Source organism: Pseudoliparis swirei, chromosome 8 (assembly GCF_029220125.1).
Source record: "Pseudoliparis swirei isolate HS2019 ecotype Mariana Trench chromosome 8, NWPU_hadal_v1, whole genome shotgun sequence".
NCBI lineage: Eukaryota > Metazoa > Chordata > Actinopteri > Perciformes > Liparidae > Pseudoliparis > Pseudoliparis swirei.
Window position 1 is genome coordinate 19,023,111 of NC_079395.1, and position 25,947 is coordinate 19,049,057.

Consider the following 25,947-nt stretch of genomic DNA (forward strand, 5'->3'; position numbering starts at 1 on the left):
CACTGAAATGATAGTCATCATCTGCTTGAATTCACACAGTAATAGGCCTACTTTGACTGACTGTACTTTTATACACATCTCTGTTGTAGTGAAGTTCACCCTGATACAGGAATCAATTAGCAATTGAACACACAGGCATATTAATTATTGTTACAAACATGCATCAATTCTAATATAAATCAGAAAACGCAATAAGACTACAAAACCTCAATGACAACATTTTATTGATAAAATGACGCATATTAATATAATCTTCCCTTCCCCTCCCCTCCCCACACTCTACAGCAGCCACCCAGTCCCAGGCGGCGCTGCCGTATCAATGTTGCAATGCCACTGCTGGCGTTGTATTGTGATGGCCACAGTGACATGAGGGTGGACTTCAGGCTCACCGAGTCATTCAACGCCCTCATGGCTGTGCTGGGCACTGACTGACCACGGTTGGGGCCCGAGATCTCCTGTCTAGTTTTTATTTTTGGCTTGCCAGCGCCACCTCCTATCGGGTGGTGGCCAGGGCCTTCGACAGGCCCCGGGCTCAGTGCATGATGCCAGGGTCCTGAATAACAGCCCCATCTTCTATGAGCAGTCATCCCCTCCACCAGGATACTGTATCCTTGGGGATGGTGGCTCCCCCTGCCTGTTCCAACCCATCTGCCTCATGACCCCCTTCAGGCAGCCTGTCCGCAACCACCTCCAAGCTACAACTGCTGCCTGTCAAAGGCCAGGTGTGTTGTGGAGAGGTCCTTCGGGATCCTGAAGACGCGATGGCGGTCCATCTTCTTAAAGGCCCTGGAGGTGGATGTGAGGTGCCAGAGGTCATTGGAGCCAGATGCAGATGTCGGGAGGGCAGCAGAGGACCAGCACCAGCACCTCCAGGAAACGTCTCTGGGGCAGGAAACAGAAATAGGATACCCATTCAGTGCTCTGTCCCAGACCACGATTACATTTAAATTAATACATACACAACATTAAAAAAACAACACACGATGATTGAAAGCTACAATTATTTCTAGAAGGACAAGCTTAGATATCTATCGTAACGGTATTAATTATCGGGCGGCGTGTGTGCAAACGCTCGCGGTGTCATGTTAACCCGTTATTAAACTGAGCATATCCATTGTTAATCCATTATTAAAATTGCTATTTCGATTGGTTAACAGAACAGCCGTTGTTTAACACTGTCCGATGACTGACATAGCTATCTGTCGTCGGACTTGCCGCTGGAGCAAGCGCCTGGAGCCGACCTGCCCCCGCTCGTCAAGCGAAAAGTGTCCGATAAAAGTGCACCTTCGTCGGACTGGCCGGGTGGTGGATTACCCAGCTAGCTTATCATAACTGCCATGCAGATCCAATGGCATCTAATGCTACCTAGGTATGATCACTAATCTGAGAATGGCATGTTAGTAGTACATTGTAATACCAGTACAATGTGTAACTACCGCTGATACTTACATTTACGGTCTGTAGCTTCGTGGTCTACCGCTTGTGCTGTCCGCCATTGTTTTAGAAATAAAATGAAAAGCTGGTGAAAGGGCTCCTCCTCTTCCGCTACGTCGCCAAGATGGCGGCCGCTTAGTGCGAGTAGTGTCCATCGTTTTACACTACATTTTTTGCCCGTTTGCAGTGCACCATCCGGGTACTTTCAGTGCACTGAATTCTGCTGGATTTTTCAGTGGCGCACTTCAAACACTGAAAGTCAGTGCTCGAAGTGTTCAAGTGCGCGGTAGTAGACACAGCCATGATACTTAGTGACAGGATGAAAACAACTACTACAAAAAGGAAGGCATGAAGCTAAACTGCGACACACACACAGGCACGTGCGCGCGCCGTGAAATAAGATGATCTCCGAATGAAAAGCATGCAGGGCATGAAAGCTTTACAAATGGCCGCCAAAACAACAGCTGTAATGTGACAGGGACACATTTGTTCCACTAATCACTGAGAGGATTGTCAAAAATGGAGTGTGGCAGGGGGGTGTGTGTAAGCTCGGCTGCAGAGTGGGTGGAGCGGGGGTGTGGTTCAGGGAACGGTGTCTGATTGTCATCAGCTCGTCTGAGGACAATCAGACCAGCTGATGACAATCTGTGGGGGTGTATCTGCGAGGCTTTGGCTTCAAAAGGAGCTGGACGGGCTGAAGACGAGGGGGAGTGCTGGAGCAGAGACACTGTCTGCGGTCGTGCAATAAAGTACATTACGAACTATCGCTCTGGCTGATCATTCCGTGGTGCTTAAAGAGGAACCTACCAGTGACGGCAAGACGCATTGTCACAGTGGAGCCAAACGTGGAGCCTTTTTTTTTGGGGAGGGGAAATTTAACATTTTTTTTCCTTCGGAAAAGCACATGGAGAGCAGCCAGCAACACTCGGATCTGCCGACCCAGCTATTGATGGCGCTGGGGCAGATGCTGGAGGGGATGGCAGCTATGCAGCGGGACCAGTCAGAGGCAAACCGGCAACTATTGGGGGCACTCCTGGCCCAGGCAGAGAGGCAGATGAAAGCCCTGGACCGGCTCGCCGCCCGGACAGCTGCGACTCCACCAAACCCTTCACCCTTGGCGGGGGTGGAGGTCACGAAGATGACGACGGCAGACAACGTTCAATCGTTTCTGGAGACGTTTGAGGTGACGGCGGAGGCGTGTGGCTGGCCTGCGGTGGAGTGGGCGGTCCGTCTACTGCCTCTTCTCACCGGGGAGGCGCAGACAGCGGCGCTGTCGCTATCCCCGGCAGCGCGGCACAATTACGCGGCCGTGCGTAAAGCCGTCATCGATCGGCTGGGACTGACTCCGCAGGACCACCAGCGGAGGTTCCGGGAGGCAACGCTGGGACCCAAGGACCGGCCGTTTACCTATGCACACCAGCTGAAGGACGCCGCCACCAGATGGTTGCAGCCCGGGAACTCCGGAGGGGCGCAGGCGGCGGTGGAGAAGGTCGTCAGGGAGCAGTTTGTGGAGGGGCTGCCGACCGGAACAGCAGAGTGGGTCCGCTGTCACGGCCCCACGTCGCTGGAGGCCGCCATTGCACTGGCGGAGGACCACCTGGCGGTACACCCCGGCGGGCAGGTCGACAGCTCACTGGCTCCGGACAGTCCGACGCGGCCACTGACGCGACCCATACAGGCCCCAGCAAACACCGGCACCCTTCCCAACCCACAGGTAGTCCCTCAAACGCCAGGGCAGGAGTGTTGGAGGTGCAGGCAGCCCGGACACGTCCGGCGGGAGTGTCCGCTGATGGAGGTGGGCCAGGTGATCCGGGTTGCCGGCTCTCCAACACCCTCCCCAGGTCCGGGAGCGACATACCGCGTACCGGTAAGAATCCAGGGGGGTATACATCAGGCAATGGTGGATTCCGGCTGTACACAGTCTATGATCCACCAGAGCCTGGTTCGACCAGGGGCATTGGTGGAGGCATTGTGGGTGAAGATAAGGTGTGTGCATGGGGACATTCACGAGTATCCCATAGTGTCAGCGGAAATTAGATACGGGGGGAAAAAGCATAACGTGAAGGTCGCGGTTAGCTCCCGCCTTACGCACCCCTTAATCTTGGGAACCGATTGGCCAGGGTTTGACAAGTTAATGGGGAAGGCTGCGGGGGTGCGGTCACGGCAGACAGGGTCATGCGGTATGTGCGCCGTGCTCAGCGGTGACGCGAGGTTGTCCGACACTGCAGACGGGGAGGGGGAACTGGCGGAGCCTCCTATGGCGACTCCTCCGGCTCCCGAGTTTCACTCCATGGAAGATTTTCCACTCGAGCAGTCTCGGGACGATACTCTACGCTCAGCCTTTGACCAAGTGATACGAATTGATGGTCAGCTGGTGCACCCTGACGCAGCGCAGACATATCCGCACTTCACATTGATCAGGGACAGACTGTACAGAGTGAGCCGTGACACTCACACAGGGCAGGAAAGCACCCAGTTGCTGGTGCCGAACAGCCGCCGGGAAATGGTTTTCCAGGCGGCTCACTATAACCCGATGGCGGGTCACATGGGATATGATAAAACTCTGGACCGGATAATGACCCGATTTTATTGGCCGGGCATCCGGGCGGATGTGCGCCGGTGGTGTGCGTCCTGCCCGGAGTGTCAATTGGTAAACCCTCCGGCCATTCCGAGGGCACCTTTGCGCCCGCTGCCATTAATGGAGGTTCCATTTGAACGAATCGCTATGGACCTCATCGGGCCATTTCACCGGAGTGCACGCGGATATCGCTTTGTGGTAGTCTTCGTGGATTACGCAACCCGATACCCGGAGGCGGTGCCCTTGCGCAACATTTCTGCAAAGAGTGTCGCGCAGGCGCTGTTTCAGGTCATCTCCCGAGTCGGAATCCCGAAAGAGATTCTGACTGACCAGGGCACCCAGTTCATGTCAAGAACACTGAGAGAACTTTACGGGTTACTGGGCATCAAGTCTATTCGGACCAGTGTGTACCACCCACAGACCGACGGTCTGGTGGAGCGTCTGAATAAGACTTTGAAGTCCATGATCCGTAAATTTATTAATGACGATGAACGTAATTGGGATAAATGGCTTGACGCTCTGTTGTTTGCAGTACGGGAGGTTCCCCAGGCCTCCACGGATTTTCTCCTTTGAACTTTTGTTCGGCAGGACTCCACGGGGTGCTCGACCTCATTAAAGAAAACTGGGAGGAGGGCCGAGCACCAGTAAAACGAGATCCAACACGTCCTGGACCTGCGAGCAAAGCTCCACACCCTGGGTCAGCTGTCACGTGAGAATTTGCTCCAGGCCCAGGAGCGTCAGCAGCGGCTGTACAACAGAGGTGCCAGGCTGAGACAATTCACACCGGGAGAGAAGGTACTTGTATTGCTTCCTTCTTCCAGCTCTAAACTCCTCGCCAAGTGGCAAGGGCCCTTTGTGGTCACACGGCGAGTGGGGGATGTCGACTATGAGGTGGTGCGTTCTGATAGGGGCGGAGCTACACAGATTTACCACCTCAACCTCCTAAAAGCATGGAGGGAGGTGGAGTCTGTTTCTCTGGTGTCCTCGGTAGCGGAGAGAGAGGAGCTGGGGCCTGAGGTCCCAAAATCCACCAATCCGGCCTCGCTCCTTTGTGAAGACCGTCTCTCCGGGACCCAGAAAACAGACATTGCCCAGTTGCAAAAGCAGTTTGCTGATGTGTTCTCTCTCCTTCCAGGACGCACAAACCTCATAGAGCACGAGATTGAGACTCCTCCGGGCGTGACGGTGCGGTTACGACCCTACAGGTTACCTGAACACAAGAGAAAGGTGGTTCAGCGGGAATTAGCGGCCATGCTGGAGATGGGGGTAATAGAAGAGTCCCACAGTGCCTGGTGTAGTCCCATTGTTCTTGTGGTCAAGAAGGATGGGTCTATACGGTTCTGCGTGGACTATCGCAGGGTGAACGAGGTGTCACGATTCGATGCTTACCCAATGCCCCGGGTCGACGAGCTCCTGGACCATCTGGGCACTGCGCGTTTCTTTACGACACTGGATTTAACCAAGGGCTACTGGCAGATTCCTCTGTCGCCAGAGTCTAAGGAAAAAACGGCCTTCTCCACTCCGTTTGGGTTATACCAATTCACCACGCTTCCCTTTGGGTTGTTCGGGGCCCCAGCCACTTTTCAACGCCTCATGGACCGGGTGCTGCGTCCGCACGCTGCATATGCTGCCGCCTACCTGGATGATGTGATCATACACAGCACCACCTGGGCGGAGCATGTGCAGCGGGTCGGCGCGGTGCTGGAGTCCCTGAGGCAGGCGGGGCTTACGGACAACCCGGGGAAGTGTGCAGTTGGACGGAGGGAGGTACGGTATCTGGGGTACCACTTGGGCGCCGGGCAGGTGCGCCCTCAGGTGGACAAGACCGCCGCCATCGCAGCCTGCCCGCGGCCCAAGACTAAAAAAGAGGTGAGGCAGTTTTTGGGGCTGGCGGGCTATTACAGGCGGTTCATCCCGAACTTTGCAGAGCTGACCAGCCCCATGACTGACCTGACCCGGAAAGGTGCCTCAGATCCGGTCCAGTGGACGGAGCAGTGCCAGTTGGTGTTTGAGGAGGTAAAGCAAGCTCTCTGTGGGGAACCACTCCTTCACACACCTAACTTCTCTCCCTTTTACTCTGCAGACCGATGCGTCGAACAGAGGGCTGGGGGCCGTTTTGTCCCAGCAGGTAGAGGGGTTTGACCGCCCCGTGCTGTACATCAGCCGCAAGCTGTCGGAGAGGGAGCGCAGGTACAGCACGGTGGAGAAGGAGTGCCTCGCCATCCGGTGGGCGGTCGACTCCCTGCGCTACTACCTCCTGGGACGCTCATTCACCCTCTGGTCGGACCACGCCCCGCTCCAATGGCTCCACCGCATGAAAGATACCAACGCCCGAATCACTCGGTGGTATCTGGCTTTACAGCCTTTTAATTTCAAAGTGATCCATAGGCCGGGGACACAGATGGTCGTGGCCGACTTCCTCTCCCGCTCTCATGGGGGGGAGGGGGAGTAGGTTAGGCCGGATGTTGCCCCGGCCTAAGTCGGGCGGTGGAGGTATGTGGCAGGGGGGTGTGTGTAAGCTCGGCTGCAGAGTGGGTGGAGCGGGGGTGTGGTTCAGGGAACGGTGTCTGATTGTCATCAGCTGGTCTGAGGACAATCAGACCAGCTGATGACAATCTGTGGGGGTGTATCTGCGAGGCTTTGGCTTCAAAAGGAGCTGGACGGGCTGAAGACGAGGGGGAGTGCTGGAGCAGAGACACTGTCTGCGGTCGTGCAATAAAGTACATTACGAACTATCGCTCTGGCTGATCATTCCGTGGTGCTTAAAGGGGAACCTACCAGTGACGGCAAGACGCATTGTCACATGGAGGCTAAGAGAGTCTTATGTTATTAGGTCCTGCGACAAACACACAAACACACACTCTCACACACACTGTGGATGAGTCTGATCATCCCTTGCCTCTCACACTTGTGACAGCTGTCTGTGATTTCTGACAGAATGAAAGGGATTACACTGATCGGTGGCACGTTCACCCGGCAGGTATTCACGAGGGTGTTCGCATCCCGTAAACAACCGTGGGTTACGCAACAATACTCGCGGATTAGGCGTATTCAGATGACACATGTGCATTTTCTGATGAACGAATGCAGACGGTTTGGGTGAGCAAAGAGTTGCTTATTCACAGCTCCTGTAACGGGGCGGCGCTGAAGACCCAGAGGAAAAGCTTTATTCCAGACAGAGATGACATTATCCAACAGAATAACCACGTAACACGCAGCATCAAAGCTTCTCAAGTCCAACAGTACTTGTAATCGATCCACTTTGAGCCCAGACCGAGAAGGAACATGAGTAATGGTCTTCTTCAGCTCGCAGTCCATCACTGGCAGCGTTCTTCATCCTTTAAGGTTAATCAAACAGTTAAACCAAATGAAATGGGTGACTCCATATTCATGCATCCGTCACCAAACCCCCAGTGTGTGTTTTTATGATGACAGAAGAACAACAGTAAAAATTACTTTAACAAAGTAAAAGGGTAACATGTTGCACAATAAATGAAGGAAATAGTCCAGAGACCTGTTGACCAGCCGTGTAATAAAACCACAAAGGGATCTGTATCTGCCAATATGGATCATCGATAATGGGAAATTAATATCGGCGGCATAAATAACATGATCAGGGATCTCCAAAAATTATATCTGGGCAGTTTACTCCCCATGTATAAGATGGTAGCAAGTGATGTAACTAATTACTTCTGATAACAAGTAATAACTAGAATGGGCACTCGGTAGAGCGCATACCTTCGCATATCACAAGAGTGGGCATTGAATTCTGAACATGTTGGCATTAGTTGCCAATTGGATAAAAATTGACCACGCTATGATAAAAAGAAGAGTTTGACCTTTTCATGACCTTGACCTTTGACCCGATTGATCCCAAAATCTAATGAAATGGTCCCCGGATAATAACCAATCATCCCACCAAATTTCATGCGATTCAAGAAGATTTGGACCTTTTCATGACCTTGACCTTGACCTTTGCCCGATCGATCCCAAAATCTACTCAAATGGTCCCCGGATAATAACCAATCATCCCACCAAATGTCATGCGATTCGATTTAAAACTTTTTGTGTTATGCGAGGAACATGCATACAAATAAATAAATACACGGCGATCAAAACATAACCTTCCGCATTTTCAATGCGAAGGTAATTAGTTTATTAGATTGAGTAAATTGCCCATCACTGGATACGATCTCCAGTCTTCTGCATGGAAGTTGCTGCTACATGTTGCTACCGAGCGGCAACCTTGTGGTCTGACAGTGAAGTCGATGAAGTGCCTTGAAGCTGCATTATTTTTAATATTCATCAGCGTGAAAACAGAAATTCGATGGTAGAAGTCTCCGAGAAGATTGAGCCGACCTCCGTGTGATCCTCACCTCAACACGCATGTAAACACAGGACTCCACCACTAGTTTGAAGTCTCAATACAGCAGCTGCTCATCGAGCACGTGGTCTGCGAGTGGTCCGTGTTTACGTCTCACAACTTTAATTGTGTCATTGTGGTCAAATAACAACGTCGTATTGATGTCGACGAACAAAAATGCTTCAAAACATCAGTCCACCGACCGACTGGTGACATCACGGTGACCTCATCTACTTCTTGTACATGCTCATTGGTCGCTATGTGAAACCCCCAGACTTTGATATTTATAAAACTAGTTCAATATGTTGTGCGTGATGCAGTGTGGTGATTTAGTCAAAAAAACAAGTCTAGACCCGCTAACAGACGAGGTCCGTCTCGACGGATAGCAAGGCGCCAACAATCAGGGCCGAGGTGTCCCCCCCCCCCTCTTCCTGGATTTCCCCGGATGCCTTTCCATGTGAGACTTCTCAGGGAACTCCATTACTATTGCAGTCGGGTATCGTGCTCCTCCACCGCGATCAATACTCTTCCATTAAGGTGATGAACGGTCCGTTCCCCACAACCCTCTGCGGTCCAGACAAATTCTCGGGACCCACTGATCCAAATCCGTCAGTGTGGCCGTGACGGCGCAATTCATCCAACGAGAAGGCTGAGGGGGGGGGGGGGATCTGCTGGGCCAACGCCTACATCCTCACCGGCCCGACATTTAAAAGCGCTTAACTCACACGGAGGCATTCATTTCTCAAATGGAGACTGAGGGATGGATTTTATACGCCGAACACTCTGATCTTGTTTTCAACCCCCTGCATTTGAGTTGATGGAGACGAAGGCTGTTTGGATCAATAAGGTGTCGTGATTATACCGGGGAGCTTAAAAGCAAGTGAAGTGCCAAGCGTATACATGTGCCAAGCGTACATGGGCCAAGCGTACATGTGCCAAGCGTACATGGGCCAAGCGTACATATGCCAAGCGTACATGGGCCAAGCGTACATGTGCCAGGCGTACATGGGCCCGCCACAGAACCCTCAGTCCACATCAGCATCATGTTTACCAGCCGACTCCGACGCCCCGCTGAGCTGTCGTCTCCACAACTAAATGCAGAGCCAGCCTCTGGAAAACAGGAATTATTGTCATCATTTTTTTCCCGGAGATAGACGTGACAGAGCCATTTTAATTTAATAAAAGGCAAAGGGTTTGTTAGCTCGTTCTAGGATCTAATTTTCCTTCAATTTACCAGCTGACATCTTCGCCTATCCTTTGGTAATCTAAAGCGAAATGCAGCGGGGCGAAGCAATTACTGGGAGAGTGACGGCTCACATGCAGCGCCGCCGACAGAGCACACCTGGAAACTAAGTTCACGGTTCTCCTGTGGACGAGAGAGAGAGGGAGGGAGGGAGAGAGAGAGAGAGAGAGAGGGGGGGGAGAGAAAGAGGAGAGAGGGAGAGAAAGAGAGGAGAGAGAGAGAGGATGAGAGAGAGAGAAGAGAGGAGAGAGAGAGAGAGAGAGAGAGAGAGAGAGAGAGAGAGGAGAGAAGAGAGAGAGAGGAGAGAGGAGAGAGGAGAGAGAGAGAGAAGAGAGGGGAGAGAGGAGAGAGGAGAGGAGAGGAGAGAGAGAGAGAGAGAGAGAGGAGAGAGAGAGGATGAGAGAGAGAGGAGAGAGAGAGAGAGAGGGGGGGAGAGAAAGAGGAGAGAGGGAGAGAAAGAGAGGAGAGAGGGAGAGGAGAGAGAGAGAGAGAGGATGAGAGAGAGAGATAGCGAGGGGGAGAGAATGGTCATGGTATCGACTGCTGAAGAGAGCCACGCTGCACTAATGGATGTCCACCGTGTGTCGGATGTTTCTTTGAGTCACGTGGGTTCAGACTCACAAAATAATACCCTTACAAATAAAAAGAAGAAGATTATCTCACGTGTCATTGAAGTTGTTGGGGGGGGGGGGGGGCCGAAGGCCCCGTCCAGTGGAGTTATGGGGAATGTGGCATTCTGGGTTTTGATCCCCTTCAGGGCCCGAAATGTGTTTTAATTACAGATGAATCATTTAGCGAATGAAATGCCAGAGAACAGCGGCGCCGACTCAGAGTCTCAGCTCGCTGCTCGGCTGCTGAGCGCTCACAAGGAAATGAGAGGAAACATGCTCAGTGTGTAAAAGAAGACGAGAGAAGACGAGATGAACTGTGTTGTCCCCTTGATGGAACCTTCATTGATCCACAGGAATGTTTAGCAGCGTCCTGACACTCTGTCACCGATTAAAATACATTTAAAAAGCCAGTAAACAGTAAAGAAAACACAACAACAACAACAACAACAATGCGACGGATAAAACCAGTAAAACGGGAGTATTTAACGCTGTATCTCAATATTACCAACACGATAACGACTAGAGTGCACATGGACACTTAGACCCTAATAAAAAGTGCTCTGTCAGCATTTTTCATTCCAGTACTAGACCTTTCTTTTCCTTTTTCTTTTTGTTTGACAGTGGAGTTCTAGAAGAACTCTCTGCCACATTGTTGGAGTAATCCGCTTTATAATAACTCCCAATGAACTGAACAGCGCGTCCACGTGTGACTACTCTGCATGTCTTCGTGATGATTGTTTACTCGATGAAATGAATCTCTGGCCGATGTTCAGATGATCTGAATAACCATACCGGGCGGCTCTCTGCAACCTCGTTAATAAAAGCGATTTGTGATTCTACTCGGCGCTCCTCCTCTACAGCGGTCTGAGTCGGGTTGTTTCCCCATACGGCTTATGGGATTGTGTAACAGAGCAGCAAAGTGGAACAACAATCTGATTTATGCAAGTGGAACAACAATTCAATTCAATTCAGTTTATTTGTATAGCCCAATTTCACAAATTCCTGGCGACATTCTGCACATTCACACAACTCTCATTCTCACAGGTTACAGGTGGTTACTACCGTTTCTCGCTCGCTAGCATGACTCTGACGCACTATATCCCCTTCGACACATCATAACATCACATTCACGCAACTCTGACATACATTCACATATTCCATATTACATATTCGGATTACTGACGATGATCCATGTCGCCACCTTATCATAGTTAATCACGTTTACTGACCTGAAAGCACAGAAACAGAACACACTCAGCAACATCACTGCAGACTGCAGGCTGTGGATCTATCTGGCTAACTACTAGCGGAGGGTTTTCCCTCGCTTTCATCCAGAAGGACCCCTGAGCTGACCTGAGTGCCTGTACCATTGTTAACCCTTCACACATATGCATACACACACCAGGAGAATAATGACACAATTAACAATCAATAAAAATAACAAATACAATAAAATAAATATCAATGTCCAGTGTTACTGAGGGCCCCACAGTATACAACACTACAGTATACAACACTACAGTATACAATACTACAGTATACAACACTACAGTATACAATACTACAGTATACAACACTACAGTATACAACACTACAGTATACAATACTACAGTATACAACACTACAGTATACAACACTACAGTATACAACACTACAGTATACAATACTACAGTAAAGGGATCCAAATCTAAGGAGTCAACATGTCATCAATGTGCTTCTTCTTGTCGTCGGGTCAGAGCACTTCGTCGACATCACGAGCAACATGTCCTCTCCTGAGGCGACGGGGGAGAAGCCTCTTGTGTGTCTATTGAAACAGCTGCATATAACGTAGTACAGTACATTTGCAATGACAATACAGTAGCATACTGAACCTGTTCTCTTCTCTGAATGTCCTCACGATGGTGGACACAGAACATCGCCTCACATTGGGGGGGACCAATGTCTATGACAGTCATAGACATTGTTATAACAAGGTTATGACTGTTGCTCCAATTTCATCCGATATTTCTTCTCTTCGTCTCCCTATTCGTCCTCCTCTTCCTCTTTCCTGCCCTCCTCCTCTTCCTCCTCGCCGCCCACCTCGCATACGCCCTCCTCCTCTTCCTCCTCATCGTCCACCTCGCATACGCCCTCCTCTTCCTCCTCGTGGCCCAGCTCACAGAGGCACTTGTCCTCATCCTCTCACATTGTTTCTTCTATCCATTCTCCTAGACTTTCTCCTTCCCACCTTCAACCCCCTGTTGGCTCTAAACTGGCGGACATTGGTTGTGTCACATCATTTGATACAAGTTAAATACATTTTGAGTGCTTGTGTTTAATCAATGACATGTGTTCTTCATTTGTATTTGATTTGTGCCACTTGTGTTCAGCAGTATGGATGACATGTGCATTAGAGGGCACGATGTGTTTTGAGACTGAGAATGTGTTTAGAGTTTTTCTGAAAAGTCTAAGTGAGATCTGCAAATTGTGTTTTACCATGTGAACTAGTTTACGGCAACAGACTGCACGATTAGCTAAATGAGTTCAGGCAACTGAGAACTTTGTTCAGCCAATGGGTTTTAGTGTTTTAGCAATTGAGGAGAACAACTGTAATCACATGACATGACTGTGGCCTGCTGTGCTCCTTGTTGAGTCACTTCAAAGCCTTCTTTGTTCTGTGCAGTGGGTCAATGTTTTATTCATGGCTTATGTCGATAGCCTCTTGGTATGAATCTCATCCTGGAGAAGTAAATGTCACATTGCCGCACCAATAAAGACCCACGGATTGTTCCTTCAAGTGAATTGCCCCTCCAGCACCACCTAGTGGGCAAGCCGGAGCATGACACCCTGAGTGTAGTTCACTACCTGGCACGCGCAAACTCGAGCTGATATGCAAGAAAGACTCAAGTGCAATGTGTTTTTATGGTTTTGTTTTGTTAAATGTTTTAGCTTGCCCGTGGTATTTTTACAAAATATAAAATCAAATCATAGCATAGTATTTTTAGCAGTTAGTATGAACATTTGTACACAATTTAGTTGTCTGTTCAAGACGACCCCAGTTAATCTTTCCCAACACAACCAGTTCCAACTCCTCTGTCCCAATAGAACCGCTGCCATACAACCGGTCCCACAGTTCCTCTGTATTTACTCAACTGGTCCTAATACCTCTGTATTTACTCAACTGGTCCTAGTACCTCTGTATTTACTCAACTGGTCCTAGTACCTCTGTATTTACTCAACTGGTCCCCCCCCCCCCCCCCCCCAGCACGAAATTTTCGGATATCAGTCAGTCGCGCGCAATTCCAGGATGTTTTATCTTCATTGGTTGCTGGATTAAATCTTACCCAGATACAACAGATACGTTTTTTTTTCTGATTGGCTATTGTTGTAGCCCATTTTTTTTTGGATTGGCTGATAAGTGGCTCCTCACAGCAGAACTCCAGGGGAGCGCTTGATTCCCTCACGGTGAGGGCAGCGCGGCCAGCTCATGTTGGCGCGCTGCGGCACATTAAAACATTAAATAGCCGAGAGTTTTTTTCAGCGTGAGAAATTCGATGTGTGGCGGGAGTGCGTGACTTAAGACCGAAATGTGTGAGTCTCACGCTCAATGCGTGACACTTGAGAGCCCTGTATCCATACTCACAATGAAATGGTTAGCTAGCCCAAACCTGCGTTCGGTACACATTTGCCCCTGTTACACTCGGCCTCCGGTGCCCTGCCCCCTTGTGGTCACATATGGGATGACAAGCTTGTCCTATTGTATCTCCTTTCTTAATGTGTTACTTCTGCCGTGATACTGTGTGTATTTGTATATGTCCAAGTCACTTGATTCCCACCGTGTGCCTTTTAAGTGACTTGTGTTTGTGCGTTTCACTTCGACAGCGAAGGCCTCCAGCTGCAGCGTGTGGGCGTCAGCCGTGTCATATAAAAGGCTCTTCATGGCACTCAGGATTTAGAGTTCCTGGAGTGTTGTCAATTACAAACGGCGAATCCCTTTAAATCCAGGAGCTACATGAAAGAAAAAAAGTTTAAAAAATAAAAATGCAAATAAAATTTTGGAAAAAATACAAGTTATGGTAGACTAATGCAGTTTGTATCTAGATTATTTCCAATCTACTTAAAAAATAGTTTGAAAATGTATTTTTCATTAAAAAGAGTGAGTTATCTTAATTGATCTCCATTCCACTAGAAACTGATTGAATCGTTCGTAATGACATTGGTGATGAGGTACACACTATATTTATTAGGATTTTTGGGTTTCTGACAATTTTGGATTATTCAACATCATTGCTGTACCTAATAAATGTAACGGGAGGGTTAAGAGATTACCAAGTCTTAAAGGTGGCACGAACCCCAACATGCTAAAATAGATAATAGAGAGTTGTGTGATGACTGTTGCTCGTGGGATATTTATTCTTCTTCCATACGAACAAACATTTCCATAATATCAAGTATGAATAATTCAAACACAGCTGTAGTGCTCACTCTCTATCTGGCTGGATGTTTTAGTAGCAACACCCCGGACGTGTAAGGGTGACTGAATCAGAAAAGAGGAACACGTGAAATGCCCAATATTGATTAAATGTATTGTATATAAATGTCCCTGCATGGATGAAGAGAATGAAGGCATATAATAATAATAATTAATAATAATATTAAAAACACTGCAGCACACTGATCTTTAAAATAGATTTTATTTACCATTTTTGTAATTCAACAGTTTACAATATACAGCTGACAGGACTAAGACATTTCAATGGATTTTGGCCCTAAAGGTTGAAGAACAAGAAGAACAGACGTGGTTAGATAGATATTATAAGATATGATCGAGGATACCAGAAGGACTGTTTTCTCTTTTCTCGCTTGTGCTTATTTTTTATTTTTTTACTCCTCTCTCCTCCCATGAAACAAGTTGACATTGGCATAGCAACAACACAGCATTTTTGTCCCCCCCGACTCTTGGACCTCCACTGAAAACGAGACATTATTTTACCGTACTCATTTTCTTTCTCTTCTTTCCTATTATGGACGTGTGAATTATCATTCTAATTATAATTTTTTTCCTCCCACATTGCATGTTTTTTTTCTTCTTTTCTTTTTAAACAAAGAAACAACAAAATGATTTCCCTAAAGTGCTGAGACACAAGAGTACGCTTATATGAGCGGTAGCACGAAATCCAAGAGGTAATGTTCTTACAGAGAACCACAGACACAAAGGTATAATCACAGTTTCAGTTCCAGGTGGGCAGAGCGGTTTGCGCGCTGAACTTTACGTCGGACAAAAGTCCGAAGCTTCACGGTAATTTCCGTTGTTCAACATGAGTGACTTTCTGCACGGCCACTTCAGCGTGATGAGAAGAGAGGATCAGTTTATTCTCTGCTGGGTTTTTTATTCTAGGTTTCTCCAGAGGACATAAATAGTCTCAGGTAGCCAGATAATTGAAGGTTTACTTTACCGACGAGATACATCTCAATATAAAAGCAACTGGGCCCTTATCCGATACATATGTCATCATTGCCTTTACATTGTTGAGATTATGCATTAGAGGGAACATGTGAGTTAATGGGTCCAGATGCTAATCCGGTCGTGTTGGCGGAGGGATTTTGGCGTTTTGATTTTTTGCAAATGTTATTTTTTTTAAACACTAATAGGAAAAAAATCACTTGTTTGGGTTAAGGGCCACAGAATATTAAAAGGTAAACGGCGATGTACAACTGTTGGCACTGCACAGTGCAATACATAGCTTTAAAGGGCCAGTGTGTAGGATTTGGCGGCCCCTAGAGGTCAGGTTGCAGATGGCGACTAATTGAAACTTCTGCGTGAAGAACATTAATATGTCATTCCATTTGCTGCTGGTAAATCCTCCGAAATGCTACACACTGGCCCTTTAAGTCCATCTTGTACTGTGTAAAAAAACTAAACACCGCTATGTAGCTGCAGCTGCCATCTACACCGGGGGCGAACCATTCTTTTTGCAGTTTCATTTTGTGATTTTATTTTTTCACGTGAGCTGGCGTTATCTTAAAAAGCAAAAAAAATAAAAATAAAATTGTGTCATTTAACATCGGGTGACTGTGGGTTAGAGGGTCGTCGGTTTGATACCCGGCTCAGCTAGTCCATGTCGATGTGTCCTTGAGCAAGACACTTAACCCCAAACATGTCTCCCGTAGCTGTGCCCACGGTGTGTGGATGTTAGTTAGTCCTGATTGGCAGGTGTAACCGTAGCCCCTCCCATCAGCGTATGAATGAGTGTGAATGGGTGAATGATGTCATATAGTGTTAGAGCGCTTTGAGCAGTCGGGAGACGAGAACAAGCGCTGTACAAGAACAGGTCCATTTACCACAAACAATAATTAAATTCTGAAGATAAAATATGTAGTTTTTCTTTCTCTTCTTTTAGTACAAAATTGTTTTTTTTCCTCCTTTCTTAAAAAGATAAGACTACATGTGGTTAGCGGAATAGGACTCGGCTAGCAGTGACATGTTAGAGGTACACTGACATCAATACTGACACTACAGCTGCTCTTCATGCAGGCAGCAAGAGCTACTCCGCTACACAAAGTACACAACAATACACACAACGTCGTCTACATTACACTACGAGAAAAATGACAAAATCTCCCCCGCCCCTCCCCCCGAAAAAGAAACAATACCCGCAAGAAAACCAAACACATGTTAACCCCGCCCCCCGGAAGATAAAACACGCACATACGCACAGTCCGATTTTATATTTTTTTTACATTACTGTACAAAGGGAGGAGGAGTCGAGGGGGCCAGCAGATGGCGAGGGTCGGGACACGCGGAGAGAAAGCGCGGCGGCGGCTAAGCTACAGCACGGAAACACGAGACAGGCGACCGCACACAGGAAACGACCCGAGCTACGAGCCGACCTCAACATGCACGGAGGATATTAACTCCATGTTCACCTTTCGTCTCTCTCTCTCTTCCTCGGGCAAATGAAACCTTGTTCAGAAGAAGCGCGGCGCGCCTCGGGAGCTTTCCCGCTCGGAAGGACGCGAGGCGATAGCATGAATCGTTTCAAAGAGCACCTGGTTTTGTTTTTTTTGCATTAATTTGATTAAAAAAATAATTACAAAATACAATGTGTGGTGAGAATATTTTTTTTTTTTAACGAGTGAACCAAAAACCGGAAAGTCACAACGGATCCAAACCAAAGCTACAATTCTCCGCTGGTGTGAAGAGCCGCGTTTCTATAACCTCCGTTTACTAAAAGAAACGTTGTTCCAGAATGATCCCCGTTTGTGATTATTCTCACTATGCTTCATCCCCCTCTGCTTATTATTCTCACTATGCTTATGATTATTCTCACTATGCTTCAGCTCCTGTGCTTATGATTATTCTCACTATGCTTATGATTATTCTCACTATGCTTCAGCTCCTGTGCTTATGGTTATTCTCACTATGCTTCATCCCCCTGTGTTTATGATTATTCTCACTATGTTTCAGCTCCCTGTCCTTTGCGTTGACCTCTGTTATTGTTGCTTCCTCCATCGGGCTCTGAGTTGGGCCTTCGCGGCCCCCCGAGTGTCAGCACCACCCCATCTTGTGGTGGAGTGGCGCCACTGCGCCTTCATGGTGAGACCACTCTCCTCCTGAGCCGCGCTTCAATATTTAAGAAAGTGGTTGAAACTAAAAACCTGACGAGCGTGAACATCGATGACGTCCTTACAAGGACCGTTCACCACTTTTGGGACGTGTGCTTAGTTCTTTTCCTGAGCGTTGGATAGATGGATTGATTTGCTCGCATGTCTGGATGCTAAATATGAAGCAGCTGGTTAGCTTAGCATCGCTACTAAGAGCTAGCCGGGCTCTGTCCAATGGGTAAACAGCTCATTAACTGTTTGTTTGATTCATCCAAAAGCGCCAATACGACAAATTAGTTTTTTGTGCGTATTAAACAAACGAAATAAAAGGTGTTAACGAGCATCAGAGGGGGGGAGGGGTCTGTCCCACCACCCAGTCTCCAGACTTCATGCTAAGCTAAGCAGGTAGCAAGGCTATCGAAGGCTCTCGGCCAATGAGAAATGAGAGCGTTTCACAAAACATCAAACTGCCCCTTTAAGGCTCTCTCCATGCAATATTGCGGAATACGATATCTTGGATATCCGCTGCTCACGCCGGTCTTTTGGCCGAACCCCTTCGACGTGAAGAAACACTGCAGCCAGACCTGATGCCACCCGGAGCCCCGCCCCCATGTGAGGCTGAAGGCATCTCCCTTCGGGTAGAGTTCAGTGTTCAGACCGCACCACGACGACGTGGTCCCGGACGCTTGGCTTTCTAGTCGGACCCTTTATTATAAGTACTAGTATTATTATTATTGTTTTAGGAGACCCCGCCCCCTTGCATGGTCGAGGGGACAGGCCCCTCTCCGTTCCGTCTCGCCCTCCCAGTCACGGATGAGGAAGAGTAAACGTGGTTAATTGTGAATCTGTAAGTTTTTTTTATTACTTTTTCTTTTTTACAAAATAAACATATGCTGTCTTTTATCATTATTTACTAAGTTACTTACAATAATGAGAGGTAAAAAGGAGAACTCTACCGAGAGGCCGATACTATACCGCTACATTTAAATCTACATCGCTCACTCGAGAAGCTCCGCGCTAGATGCCGTGTATACAGCGACGCATACATACACACACGGGGATATGTTACCAGAAACATGCGCGGGACTCGGGTAACGCGGGTCATGTTTTTGGTAACGGGGCCACGGTCAACCGCCACCGGCTCCTCCTTCATCGGCCGCATCCCAACATGCACTTCGCTCACCAAGAAATGCCTGGAAGACTTAAGGAGGGATGGCACTTCTACATGCGGAGACGCATCCACCCGTCTTGTGGACACGTGTGGGGTGGGTGAGGAGGTGGACAGTTAGGGGGGGAGGGGGGTTCGGAAAGGCCGCCTTAGTTGAGACAAGGTTTCAGGCAAGGAACAACAAGTTTAACTTGGACCCTGAGAAATGGGCACCGGGGTCTATTCCGTCGGACAACTGGAAAAACTGTGTGTGTGTGTGTGTGTGTTTGTGTGTGTGTGTGTGTGTGTGCGGAGGCAGAGACCTCAGCACCGTTTCCAGTTAACTGACGTTTCTCTGCCGAGCTTTTCAAACTTCCAGCAGCTTTAATTGTTACGAGTGGAGGTTCATCTCCACGGGGAAAAAAGATGTCAATCAAAACAAAAAGGGGCTCAGTCGGCCATCTTGGGTGTCAAGTGTGTGCGTGTGCGTGTTGTGGCAAAACTTGTTTTCGTTTTTAGAAAAAGAAGACGCAGCATAAAAACAACAACAAGATCAGGCTTAGTAATTAAGCTGCGATCGACTACGGCTGAGGTCCCTGTGTGTGCTGTAGAACGTACACTAGTGGCTGAGTGTGACGCCTGTGGCCCCCAGGAGCCGTTTACATCTTCAAGCGCCATCGAACTGTTAAATGGCATTTTATTATCATAATTCTTTAGCACAGCACTACTGTATATATATATATATTTATTAGGGCTGTGAAACGATTAACATTTTTAATCAGGTTAATCACAGGTTTCTGTGGATTAATCATGATTAATCACATATATACATTTATACACAGGGGGGCACATAACTTGCTCACCAGTGCGCGCGCCAGCATCGGAGCTCTGCCTCGCGCGAGCCGAGAAGAGTTTTTGACGGGGGGGGGTGCAAGTGACTTTTTTTCGTCCCGGCATCCGAGCTCTGCGGCGCGCGAGACGGAGATCGGAGTTGTGTTAACGCGACACGTAGAGACAGAATGACACGCTGCTGGTTCGAGACGACCAACAACAGACGGATTGGAAGCTCATTCTGCGCATGCGTTAAATGCGTAAAAAACCCCAAAACTAATTAATCCTGTAATTTAATTAACTGAGTTAACGCGTTATTTTTCACAGCACTAATATTTATATATATATATATATATATATATATATATTTATATATATATATATTTATATATATCGCGTCCCAAGTCTCCAGCTGTCAAATCCCTGCTGCTAAAAAGTCCCGATCCCACTAGAGTATACAGGAGAGAGTGTGTGTGTGTGTGTGTGTGTGTATGTGTGTGTGTGTGTGTGTGTGTGGTGCTGCATGCAGCCTCACAGTCTACTGGACCTCTAACTGCCTGTGGAGATGACGTGTACAAGTTTTACCCCCCAAAAAAAAGAAAAGAAAAAAGGAAAAAAACAACCTGCATGATTTAATTATGTGGAACAAATGAACAAGCCACGCCCACGCCGACAGACACGCAACACCTTCAGGATGACAACCCCAATTTTCTCTTTTCCCGTCTTCCTTTCTCTTTTCTTTTCTTATCTAGAGACAACACGCAGATAGATGGACAGACGAGGTTAGGATAGAGATAATAAGCCCTTACAATATGTAAAGGTCTCCAGCGAATGGGATCTCCCCCACAGAGGACTGTGGGAAAGTGGGTTGAGGATGGAGGAGAAGGGAAGAAGAGAGGGAGGAGATGGTGGGGGCCACGGAAGGGGGGGGGGGGGTATTCAAGTGCCCGGTGGCGCGGTGCCGTCTATGCGCTGGCGTTGGGGCTGTTGTGTGTGTTGGTGGAGCCGTTGCTCTCCTGGATGGTGAGGCTGATCTCATCCCTCCTCTCCTTCTCCTCCTCCTCCTCCTTCAGCTCCTCCTTCTCCCTGAGGGGATGAGCCTCCACCGTGTCCTCGGAGGCCAGGGGGGCGTAGCGGCCTATCCGGTGCTCCTGCAGGGCGGGGCCCCACGACGGGTGGGGCTTGCAGGCGAACTTCAACCGCTGAGCGAGAAGAGGAGGGAGAGAGAGGGTGAAGGAGAGAGGGATAGGGAGGGGGGAGAGAGGGAGGGAGGGAGAGAGGGAGAATGAGGGGGAGAGAGAGTTAGAGAGGGAGAGAGGGGGTGAAGGAGAGAGGTATAGGGAGGGGGGGAGAGAGGGAGGGAGGGAGGGAGAGAGGGAGAAAGAGGGGGAGAGAGAGGGAGAGAGAGAGAGAGGTCCGTTAGAGCGGTCGTGATGGAAACGGGACGACAGATAGCAGCTCCAACATTGTTTTGATGAAAGATGTCAATTCAAGCTGCTCTCAGTCTCCACAACGTCAACTGACTCCTCCTTCCCTCCTTCCTTTACCTCCTTTAACTCCTTCACCTCTCCTTCCACTCTTCAGCTTGTGACGGATGCTTCTCCTTCACGGCTGCACCTGCTTTCACCTGTTGTGCTTCACCTGACAGTTAAAGTGCTACTGGCCTCGACTCGACTCCTCACTCCTTCTCTCTCCTCGACTCCTTCTCACTCATCGACTCCTTCTTACTCCTCACTCCTTCTCACTCATCGACTCCTTCTTACTCCTCGACTCCTTCTCCTCGACTCCTTCTCACTCCTCGACTCCTTCTCTCTCCTCGACTTCTTCTCACTCCTCGACTCCTCGACTCCTCACTCCTCGACTCCTTCTCACTCCTCGACTCCTTCTCACTCCTCGACTCCTTCTCTCTCCTCGACTTCTTCTCACTCCTCGACTCCTCACTCCTCGACTTCTTCTCACTCCTCGACTCCTCACTCCTCGACTCCTTCTCACTCCTCGGCTCCTTCTTACTCCTCGACTCCTTCTCACTCCTCGATTCCTCACTCCGCAACTCCTTCTCTCTCCTCGACTCCTTCTCACTCCTCGACTCCTCACTCCGCAACTCCTTCTCACTCCTCGACTCCTTCTCTCTCCTCGACTCCTTCTCTCTCCTCGACTCCTTCTCTCTCCTCGGCTCCCCGGTCAGATACATTCAAACCGCTCATGACTCTTCACTGACTTCCAAGAGAAAATCATCCGTTCCACTTCAACTGCCTTCAGGGCCGACTCACAGTCACCTGCCCTCATGGCTCAGACATCAGCTGAGAATGCACCTCCTTTCTTACTCTTCACCTCCTTTCTTACTCTTCACCTCCTCTCTGCTCACTGACAGTTCAACTGCCTTCAGGGGGATTAGAACCTGAACGTTTGGGCCTGCCATGCGAGGCGTACCGGCCCCCGAGTGGATACGCGGTCCATCCGGCACCAACAGGTGCTGTGCCGAGGTCAAGTGAATGCAACGTTGTCGTGATGCATTCAAGTGTGCTTGTAGTTGTCGGTGTAATTGCGTGAAAACAGTTTGAAGGAGACGTTTTCACAGTAACATGAAACCGATATTCAGAAAAGGGAATTATAAGCACCTCCAAGTAGCATATAGTAATAATAATAATAATAATAATAATAATAGTAATAATAATAATAATGAAAATAATAATAATAACTATAATAATATTAATAATAATAATACAGAAATAGGAATACAAATAATCTTATATTCACTATTCATTTGAATACTGCATTTTAATGCAAACAATCACTTGACACGGTGACCATAACTTAAAAAGATAACATTAAGAATACTTATAAACTAGACAGGTGCGCTAAGTCGAGTGCAGGTCTCCACCAGGTGGATCCGCAACAACTACGGAGGCACCGAGTTCTGGGCTCGGGGTACCGACCTGTACAGAGAGTATGACCCGCTACCAGTGTTTAATTAATTACTACTTATTGCAAAACACACACACAAGTACTGCCTGTACCTCTCTGAAGGTGGCCCCGGGGGACCTTGAGACCTTGTAGAGGGCGTAGACGGGTATGCAGAGCACGGAGGACATGGACATGGCGAAGCCGATGCCCAGAGACCAGCCGGGGTACACGTAGTCGTTGTAGGTGATGGGCTTGTACTGGATCACCGTGAAGATCAGGATGAACTGCGGAACAGAGGAGAGATGGTGACTGAGGGTCGGCCTTTGGAGCGGGAAGGAAACTTTGTTCTAGAAAACTTCAAAAACTTCAAAAAAAGTATATTTCAATGTTTTTTTCCTTCAAGATCTGTAACTCACATCCAACATCCCAAAGACAGAGGGGAGTGAAAACAAAACATGATCACGATGGAATGGTATTTTATCAATCTGACAAAACCCTCAGGATGAAGCGGAAGAATTAGACTTAAATCGCGGTTACGATTGGTCCAGAGAAATGTCAAGCTGTTGCTATCGTAAAAATAAAACCTGCATTAAGTCAGTTCGGGTGACAGCGGAGCAGCGGTCGGCTGTTATTCATTTCAAAGATGCAGATAATTAGGATTCTAAATAAGTTAGCGGCGCCACGTTTTAATCTGAGTCGTGACATGAAAGATAGAATAAAAAAACGCCTGAAATCTGACCAGTAATCCACAACAATGGATTTCTTGGTTGTGCCCCGGCGGCTTAAGAGGCTAACGCGCCTGCTTTGTGAAATACCACACTGACATCATCCTTCCACGAAAAAGATTTGCTGTTTTTAAAAGTTTACACGGTAAAACAAAGCCGACAGTTGCCGGGCAGATTAGTGGTACATGTGGGTCAGGGTCCACGCGACGCGTCGGCCTTCAGCCCGCCAATCAAATGTCTTATTTGTCGTGTTCTGATCACAGGTGTGCACTCACAGAGATGATGATGGGGGAGATGAACCTCCAGCAGACTTTGAAGAAGAGGGGAGGAGGGAAGCCCAGCATCATCTCCACGTCTTTAAAGTATTGTTGGTAGCCTGCCATCGATAAAACAAAAACAGAGAGTTATCCAGGACGAGTCACACACACGTAAATACATCCAGGTGAGTCGGCGTCGGGTCTCTCTAGTCTCTTTACCTCATAGTGAACCATACCGAATACACCAGTCGTGTGTTCTATTGTTCGGATTGAATTCGGGCTGCACCGTGTATTATTTAAATGACCTCAAACAAGCTACAGCTTTTTTGCAGTTTGACACTAGAGGATAACTGGCACCGTTTTAATGACTAATTCACCACTACCGGTAATTACCGATGGTCTCAGGCCTGCCACGGTTTCACAATGCACCGCTTATTCATTATTGATTCCCAACAACGCTGCAATCCAACAGGAGAACTAGTGAACTAGGAGACCCCTCCCCTCACCCCCTCACCCCCCAATCCCTTCTTCCCAATTTTGTATTTTATTTGTATGTAGTTATGTACGCATGTTATATTATATACTATATATATTATATATATTATATACTATATTTAGATGTACTTTAAGTTATTGTTATTGTGGCACCTCACAGTTACACAACCTCCAAACAGCTGAAGGTAGTAACGTTCTGTACACCTCGACTTTTTGTTCCTCTTCATTCCTGGATGTGTTTGCAAAATCAACAAAAAAAAGATTGAAACAAAATCGATTTCCCGATTGCAAAATGCGTTCTCGGGTCAATAGCAGAGCTACTCCCAGGATCCAGCCGGTCCATCGTGTGCTGGTAAAGACACGAGTCACGAGTACTGGCATAAAACCAGAGGAAAGTGTCACCGCGGTAATAACAGTTTTTAAATTCAATAAAAGTTGGAACCATTGATTAACAACGCCTAAAGGCAAACAGTGAACCTTTATTAGACACGGAAGAAAAAACCTTGTTCCTACAACGTTTTAGGACGTCTTTTTACATTTACCGCACCCAGAGCCTTCAGAAGAACGAGTTCTACATAGAAATGCGGCTGTAAAAAGTCTAATAAAGGCTGGAGGGAGTCTCCTTTTTGCTGCTGTTTTGAATTCATCCTGATTGGACCATGAGAAACTGCTGCAGCGTAATAACATTATGTTGCTTATCAATATATACACTTAGTTAAGGCCCCCTACATCATTCTAATATGAATGCTGCCTGTCTAGAAAGGCACGGCTGCGTCTCTGACTCTAGTGAGTTTAATTTGTGTGTAAAGTGGGGGCTCACGTTCCTTCAACTCAAGAGAATTTCAATAACTCATTGGTTCATAATAATTATTGGTTATTTATCTTGTAAATAGGAGATATACCGACATCTTTTTGCTATGATACACTATTACAGCTGCCCTGAAACTCTCTTTATGGAATTTCATTGTAAAGTTGATGCAGCATCTCTTCTTTCAAAAAAAAGTGAGGTCGTTGTCAATAAATTGCCACGAGGGTGAACAACGGCGGCGTATATTTCCTTACCATAGACATACATGATGCAGATGCACATGATGCAGGAGACGACGACCAATGAGAAGCTGGCGGCGTAGTTGTCCATCAGCATCAGCCAATAAATTCCCGCCTGCACACAGAAGACAGAGAGTCACCTCCACGAGAGAACACACACACACACTCAATCCACAACCTGCGTGTGTGTGGGGCTCACCTGCGTGGTTAGCGGGATGCCCAGTAGGAATCCGATTATGGCCACGGACAGCGTGACGACGGTCTTGTTTCGGATGATCCAGTCCGTCCCGATCTCGTCGACGACAGCCGTCACCAGCGTCTCCAGCAGACAGAACTTCGGGAGCAGGAAGTTGATTTATGAATGAAATGAATGAGAGATGAGTCCGAGAACTTCTTCTTACATGACGAGAACGAGGCGACCGGGGGGTCGACAGTTTGGAGTGACATACACTTTTTGACCAATGGATTAGATCATGACTCTAAATTTTGGGAAATCTCGGTGCCTACATGAAAAAAAAGTGAGAAAATGTCGTATTCAAACTAACAAAGAGAATCCCAAAGCATACAGTATATAACCTGAAATGACTCAAATGAACGAGAGATAATAGTTTGATTTAAAGAATAAATATGTATGTCTTTTCAGTTTCGGTGCGTTCACTCGCAGCGACAAAAATGTGCGAGTATGAAAGATCATATGCCGCTTATATTTTGAGTGTCATTCTTTTAAA

At 47.8% G+C, this 25,947-nt stretch overlaps 2 protein-coding genes across 3 annotated transcripts in view; one reads left to right on the plus strand and one right to left on the minus strand.

Moving 5' to 3' along the window:
- Positions 1-2,338: 2,338 nt before the first annotated feature.
- Positions 2,339-6,641, plus strand: LOC130198493 (uncharacterized). Its single transcript, XM_056421660.1, has 2 exons — positions 2,339-3,148; positions 6,096-6,641. Exons 1-2 carry the CDS (start codon positions 2,339-2,341, stop codon positions 6,462-6,464), a joined length of 1,179 nt encoding a protein of 392 aa, XP_056277635.1. The 3' UTR covers positions 6,465-6,641.
- An 8,242-nt stretch (positions 6,642-14,883) lies between these two features.
- Positions 14,884-25,947, minus strand: part of slc6a9 (solute carrier family 6 member 9) — a 104,642-nt gene continuing 93,578 nt past the window's right edge. For both annotated transcript variants that reach the window (XM_056421885.1, XM_056421884.1), the window contains 5 exons: positions 25,419-25,553; positions 25,235-25,334; positions 23,696-23,796; positions 22,809-22,979; positions 14,884-20,993 (listed from right to left, as the gene is read on the minus strand). In XM_056421885.1, the coding sequence (XP_056277860.1) occupies positions 20,757-20,993; positions 22,809-22,979; positions 23,696-23,796; positions 25,235-25,334; positions 25,419-25,553 (744 nt within the window). In that variant the 3' untranslated portion in view covers positions 14,884-20,756. The remainder of the gene's footprint in view (positions 20,994-22,808; positions 22,980-23,695; positions 23,797-25,234; positions 25,335-25,418; positions 25,554-25,947) is intronic.